This window comes from Osmerus mordax, chromosome 10 (genome assembly GCF_038355195.1).
Source record: "Osmerus mordax isolate fOsmMor3 chromosome 10, fOsmMor3.pri, whole genome shotgun sequence".
Lineage (NCBI taxonomy): Eukaryota > Metazoa > Chordata > Actinopteri > Osmeriformes > Osmeridae > Osmerus > Osmerus mordax.
The window spans coordinates 5,234,413-5,241,621 of record NC_090059.1 but is presented as its reverse complement, the minus strand read 5'-3'; the positions used below and the strand labels follow the sequence as shown (position 1 = coordinate 5,241,621).

At 41.7% G+C, this 7,209-nt stretch overlaps 2 protein-coding genes across 2 annotated transcripts; both read left to right on the top strand.

The window, feature by feature from the left end:
* The first annotated feature begins 240 nt into the window (after positions 1–240).
* LOC136950822 (leucine-rich repeat, immunoglobulin-like domain and transmembrane domain-containing protein 1) lies at positions 241–3,235 on the top strand. The gene is made up of 4 exons (XM_067245298.1): positions 241–362; positions 707–1,164; positions 1,740–2,045; positions 2,175–3,235. The coding sequence occupies exons 1-4, from the start codon at positions 241–243 to the stop codon at positions 3,233–3,235; spliced, it is 1,947 nt and encodes a 648-aa protein (XP_067101399.1).
* Positions 3,236–4,675: 1,440 nt separating this feature from the next.
* On the top strand, positions 4,676–6,817 carry LOC136950684 (leucine-rich repeat, immunoglobulin-like domain and transmembrane domain-containing protein 2). The gene is made up of 3 exons (XM_067245125.1): positions 4,676–4,719; positions 4,880–5,661; positions 6,027–6,817. Exons 2-3 carry the CDS (start codon positions 4,893–4,895, stop codon positions 6,815–6,817), a joined length of 1,560 nt encoding a protein of 519 aa, XP_067101226.1. The 5' UTR covers positions 4,676–4,719; positions 4,880–4,892.
* Positions 6,818–7,209: the final 392 nt, after the last annotated feature.

Sequence of the window (7,209 nt, the reverse complement as noted above, 5' to 3'; positions counted from 1 at the left end):
AACAGATATAAACGATTCCGCCTATCAGCTTCCCAGAAGCAATAATCGTGTGAATGAAAATAACCAAAGTCCTTTCACTAATCCCTGTATATCCTTTTTATCTGTGGAATCAGAATAGGCAGACCAGTATGGGGCACTGAGCGAACAAGACACTACGATGCTCTTACCTTTGGATGAGCAAAGCTGCAGCGCTTCCGTGTTAATTGTAGGATAGTTTAGTTGTAGCTTTTTAAGGTTAACATGTTTCGATATTTTTGTCCGGGCTTTTGGATGGCATTAGTTTGCCTGCCGCTGGTTTGCAGTGCGTGTCCATCCCAATGTAACTGTTTCTTCCACAAATTAAGTGACGGATCAAAATCAAGGTAAGAATTACCAAGCGGTTTCAACTGTACGTTTCCGTTAATTTATGTAAGAGTTCAGGACAATTCAGTTTCAGGACAGCTTTTCTCTTTCTTCACTGTATAAGGATTAACTTGCAAATGCTCTTTAATCTCCTTTGGTTATTAGTGATGTACAAAAAATACTCTCGTTTTATATAACTTACTACCAAGTGATTAAAAAAGGAATTTGGACTCTTCTTTTTTGCAGTTATACATTGTCCCATTCCTTGTGTGTAACACTAAATTAGTATAAATATAAAAAATATATGCTTTTTGAGGTTTGCTCATTTCATCAGTTGATTGTTTTACTATTTTTCCCCATTTAGGAGTGTGCTTTGCAATGATCCAGAAATCACTGCAGTCCCCCCCAATTTTCCTGTTGACACCTCTAAATTGAGAATTGAGAAGACGGCAATCACAAGGATTTCCAGTGAAAACTTTCACTACCTAAAAAACCTGGAATTTATGTGGATGTCCTTTAACTCTTTGAGCTCTCTGAATGTCGACAGCTTCCGTGGTCTGTATAGCTTGGATGAACTGAGGCTAGATGGGAACTCTCTTACCTCTTTTCCCTGGGAGTCTTTGACTGACATGCCCAACTTAAGGCTTCTTGATCTGCATAACAACAAGATCACATCCATCCCCACCGAAGCCTCCATGTACATAAAAAATATAACCTATTTGGACTTATCAAGCAACAGCCTGACAACTTTCCCCCCTGAGGTCCTCACCACATGGCTGAGTGTGAAGCCATCCCAGGACGATTCCTCCAAACTGATTCTTGGTGAGGATCAAGATCAGACCATGACACCTAAGAATACTGTGTTTTTAGACTACATTTACATTTAGTCATTTAGCAGACACTCTTATCCAGAGCGACTTACAGTAAGTACAGGGACATTCTCCCCGAGGCAAGTAGGGTGAAGTGCCTTGCCCAAGGACACAACGTCATCTGGCACGGCCGGGAATCGAACTGGCAACCTTCTGATTACAAGCCCGCTTCCCTAACCGCTCAGCCACCTGACTCCAAGGCCTGTGTGCTTGCAGACATATTATAATACCAATGTAAACTTGGGCCACCTGGCTTCTATCTGAGGGCTGGTTTAAGTCTAATAATAGTAATGTCTAACCTTAACAGACTACTTGTGGCAAACTTAATTTACCTATATCACCATGATCACTTCTCCTTCAATCATTACATTATATTATACATATTTGGCTGATGGGATAAAGCACAGTGATATACATATATATGTATGTCTTGCTATATTAAATGGAGCAGAGAGGTGTTGGGGGTGATACTTAACTTTGTAATCATGTAGCAGACCATTTCATTGTGTTTTTCTTCCATAATTACAGGTCTCCATGATAATCCCTGGCTGTGTGACTGCCGGTTGTATGACCTTGTCCAGTTCCAGAAGTCGCCCTTCTCGCCTGTAGCCCTCATAGATACCCGATTGCGCTGCGCTGACCCAGAGAGCCTGTCAGGTGTCTTGTTCAGTGAGGCAGAACTGCAGAGATGCCAAGGGCCTCGTGTTCACACAGCCGTGGCTCGCGTCCGCAGCTCCTTGGGGAATAATGTGCTGCTTCGCTGTGGGACCATTGGGGTCCCAATCCCCGAGCTATCCTGGACCCGTGCCGACGGCAAGAAAATGAATGGCACTGGTGAGTTTGGCTGAAGTCATTTCAGACAAATCATCCTTGCTAAGATCAGTTCAAGTACATCTATTTCAGTCACCATGCGTAATAACAAGATTAAGGATTCTTTGTATTCGTCTTAATCTTTTGTTACAGTACAGGAAGAAGCTTCCAAGGAAGGAATAATTTGGTCCATCCTAAGCGTGTCTGCAGTTTCATACCATGACTCTGGGAGATATGTCTGCAAAGCCACCAACTTCATGGGGACTGCAGATGCCATAATTTCCCTGGTCATCACAGATTCATTTAGATCAGAGGAAACGGGTGGAGGCTCCAGAAGGAACAGAGGGAAGAAAAACGGAGGTATTGGAAAAGCTGCCTACCAGGAGAAGCTCATTGCCAGATATGTCCCACCACCAACAACTATGGCTGCTCAGCCTATTATCGAGCCTCTCAATGGCTTCACTGGTAAGTATGAGATTGAGAGCTACAGTATTTCTGACAGTGTACCAGATGGACAGACCGGTGTCCCCAGCACAGTTGAGCCAATGGAAGTGGAGAAGGCAGTGCTTAGTAATCTGGCAGCCAACGCCTCCTCCCTACAGCAGGCCCCGGAGAGAAGGGTGGTGCGCTCAGTAAAGGTGATAGGGGACACCGACCACACAGTCTCCCTGAACTGGCGAGCCCCAACAGCCACCAACACCACCGAGTTCAGTGTCCTATATGCTGTTTTTGGAGAAAGGGATATGCGTCGGATCAATGTTGGAGCAGGCAAGAACCGAATCACCATCGATGGCCTAGTGCCAAAGACAAAGTACATTGCCTGTGTCTGCGTCAAAGGCCTGATCCCCAAAAAGGAGCAGTGTGTAATCTTCTCAACGGACGAAGCTGCTAGCGCCAGTGGCACCCAGAAGCTCATTAATGTAGTGGTGATAACTGTGGCCTGCGTTATCGCTGTCCCCCTGACATTGATTGTCTGCTGCGGAGCACTGAAGAAACGCTGCCAAAAACTGCTGGGGAAGAAGTCCAAGGAGATGCAAGACTCTTACGTCACCTTTGAGACGCTCTCCCCAGGGACCAAGACAAAGGGTACAGAGGCAGAGTACTTAACCAAGCTCAACCCAGATGAATCCAACAGACTCCTCTCTGCCAGGTCAAGTGTGGACTCCGAGGCCCCAGCCAGGACTGAAGGGCCACCAAACGAATACTTCTGCTGATACCAAATGTTGGTCTCAAAATGTAGAAAGTACACTTTGAGTGATCTCTTCAGGCTGGCGATATTCACTGGCGAACTATCCACACCACCAAATGAGAGAGACCATAGGAAAATGAGAGGGAACCATAAACCTTTCTGCAAAAGGGCATGCAAGGCTATTTGAGTGTAGATGTATGTAAAGTAAATGTTAACATAACTTTCATTTTACAGCCTTGGACAAAAATAGGCCAACTGGTGAACTTGTACAAAAGGGAAATTATTTCATTATACATATACAAACTGTCTGATTTGTATTCATGTATTTTGTATTGGTCATGCACTTTCATTGGGGTCATATGTACCCAAATGTTATTTTGTTTTTTTAACAATATGTTGCTATAGAATACGTAAAACCCATCTTTTAGTTAGCGTCAGGTTTTCTGAGGGCTGTATGGCCTCATCATTCCGCCACGTTTTTAATCTGATACTGTCTGTAGATTTGGTGAAGCAGAAATGATGTATGTAGTTTTGTATGTCAGTGTACTGTACTTACCATAAATATTAATGTGCCAGATTTACTGTCTGAATCAAACCTAATATACAATGTATTTTATATGTATTTATGATCTGAGAAATAAATGTACATCTTAGTTTATGACAAAATAAATTGTGTTTTATATAAACAATGTGTTGAGTGTCAGTGTCTAAATGACCAACAAATATTTCTGTAGAATCTAATCATTTAACTTAATTAAAATAGGCAATTATTTATTTAAATTGATCAGAGAGGATGAAGGTTATGTGGAGCTCCATTTGTTGCCTGGAATACAATCATTTAATGTTCTTTTAACTATAGTTAGATGCTCTGTGTGCATTGAGACAACAATCTTATCAAAATGCCATGCTGTGGCCAGACGTAGTCCATTAAATAAATACATATTATTCTGTCTCGTTAATGTCTAAGCACCCTGATATTGACCAAAAGCCAAAGAGATTGTGTTTTTTTATTTGTATTGAAAGTCTCTACTTGACAATGGCTTGGCTAGTTTGTAGCCAAAGTGGTATTTCACCCTCTCCGTTATGTATGTCTTTAAACGACTTTTGATTAGTCTTTAACATTACATTGCTCAGTGTTCAGGATAAGTACATTATACAGCTCATATTCATTTCCAAATATTATGATCCACAAAACCTCAATCTAAGGGTTCTACTGTAGATGACAGCAAAGTAAGAAAATAATATGGTTTATTGCTAAAAATAAACATTTCTGGCGTGTCTAAGATGTCATTTGGTGTCTTAAGAATTGCGTCAAAGAAGATTACGGTAATAGGCTTTCTTCCCTCTGAGATAGACTTACCATGCAGAGAGACCTCACAGGCATTTCTTTTAAAGGAATATGGACATCTTGTACATACCATTAACCATAACTTTTGTTTTTAGTCTAGCAACGCCTTGTTCGTCGTATTGTTTGCCCGGTTGCTCTTGTACAAATGACAATTTGGGAAGGTGAGTAGCCTAGTCTAGACTTTTCATTCCCATTCCTGTCGACTTTAATAGTTTTTCCTTATCATGTTAACATGTTTGTGTGTGTAGTTCACCTTGAAAGCATGTAATCTTTCCCCTTTCTATCAATTTATGAATGAACCTTTTTCCCGTGAATTTGTAGGTCATTACTTTGTATGGAAACCGCCATGGGACAAATCCCAGAAGATATCACTGATGATTTTATAAAGATTCGCATAGAGAATTCACACCTGACCGAATTGCCTCGAGGGGCATTCTCTGGTGTTAGTGCCTTGGAGTTTCTTTGGCTAAATTTCAACGATATCACCCTTATGAATATCAAGTGTCTGGAAGGGCTCAGGAATTTAACAGAGTTGAGGTTACAGGGCAACAAGCTGCGTTCAGTACCATGGACAGCGTTCCAAGCTACGCCAAACCTAAAGATTTTGGACCTAAAACATAATCGACTAGATGTGCTCCAAGAATACGCTTTGAGACATTTGCCAGGTCTGACGTACTTAGACTTATCCTTCAATCAACTTACGGTCATATCAAAAGACGTCTTTCTGAACTGGCCTCTCCTCCAAACTACAGGAAAACAGTGGGTCAAAGATGGTGTGGCAGCAAATGTTGTTCTGGCGCTCCACGACAATCCATGGCTATGTGATTGTCGTCTTAAAGGGTTTGTCGAATTTATCAGAACTGTGAGCCCACCACTCATTCTAATGAACTCTTACCTGACCTGTGCAGGCCCTAGCACCCGTGCCGGAAAATTCTTCCATGAGCTCCAGTTGAAAACTTGTATGAAGCCTGTGGCCTCAGCCTTAGACACCAACATTACTTTGCCACTGGGAGCAAATTTAACTCTCACTTGTTTAGTCAAGGCTAGGCCTGACCCCAGCATTCAATGGATGTACAGTCTGAAGATTATAAGAGGATTTGCTGGTAAGGCTCTATTTACTTTAAAACATATATATATATATTTTTACTTATCACCGTTATTTATAAAAAGCAACAGTTTATTGATGGGATAAGAACTATACCCCTAATACTGCTAAGACAACATTAAACTACATTAACTGTACAATTTAAAAAAACATGTGGGCAAGTTTTGGATAAAGACGACTTCTGGTTTTGGCTCTTGGGTTCATTAATTTATTCATTGAATAATAGGGCATTCAATGATATACATACGCTTATTAACAGCACATTCAATGAGGTTCGTACAGAATATTAATATATGTCCTGATTTTACATATGTATATATCCTGCCAATCACATGAGTAACATAATTCTTGGTGCCCCGTTAGTCAAACAGATACGTGTGGACGAAGACACCATCCGCTCGCAGCTGATAATTCCATCTCTTCACCTGGCAGACAGAGGATACTACATTTGCATTGCCAACAACTTCATAGGAAACTCCTCCATTAGCGTTATTGTCAACGTCAGGTCCGTCAACTCCTCCGTCACCTTGTCCCCTGCATTCCCGTTAGCATCAGCGGAGGAGAATGTGTATATAGACATCCGCATCTCCAAGCAGACGGTCTATGGTATCACCTTGGAGTGGTATGCCATCACAGAGAACCCAGCAGAAACCTGGTTTACCATCCACTTTGGTAAATACGACTTTCCCAAAAAAGAGATGATCTACATTGGCCCTGGCATCAATAGCTACTCAGTTGGTGACCTGATGCCAGTCACAAAGTACGAGGTCTGCGTGACCCTAAAAAACCAAGCTCCTCGTGAAGGCCAGTGCATTGTGTTTGTTACAGGCAGTGACATCAGCGAACTGGAACAGAGGGAGAGACTCATTCACATTATAGTGATTGTCTGTGCTATGGTACTGGCAGTGCCTGCTGGCATGTACGCCTGCACCACCGACACCAGGTTTAACTGCTTTGAGCGCTGTACAGAAGTGTGCAAGAGGCGGAGGCAGCAGGGGAAAGACCTAAAGAGAGCAGAGGAGAGACACGGCACCTTCGATAGCTTGCAGGCCGCCAGTGACGAAGCACTTTGTCGGGACTCTGAAGAGAGGATGATGAGGAGGAGGTCAGATGATAAGAGTGGGAAGGGCATCAGCGGAGCACAGCTGTATTAACTTTAGCTATAATAGCTGCCAAGGTACCTACGGTAAGCATAAAGATCATGTTAAGACACAGTCTTAGTTGAAAGTTAAGTTTCAGAATGGTTGACAGTTAAGCTTAAATTGTCTTATTAGGATTTAAATGCCTTTCTTCCGTGTTCCTAGGAAGAGTTTGTTGATGTCTTGTGCAAAGATTTTTTACTTAAAAAAGAAACTTTTTTTTACATACATTTTATATTTACATGTGATGTTTGTAGATAATTTGTTTTAAGTGGTGAACACTTAATAAAAGTTGTTGTCCATTTTCCATCTGATCAATTATCATAACCATGCTTTTCTATATATATGTTTTCCTCTATATTATTTGCAGGTTGTTACTTGCTTTTCTGTTTTGGAGGGATTGTTCT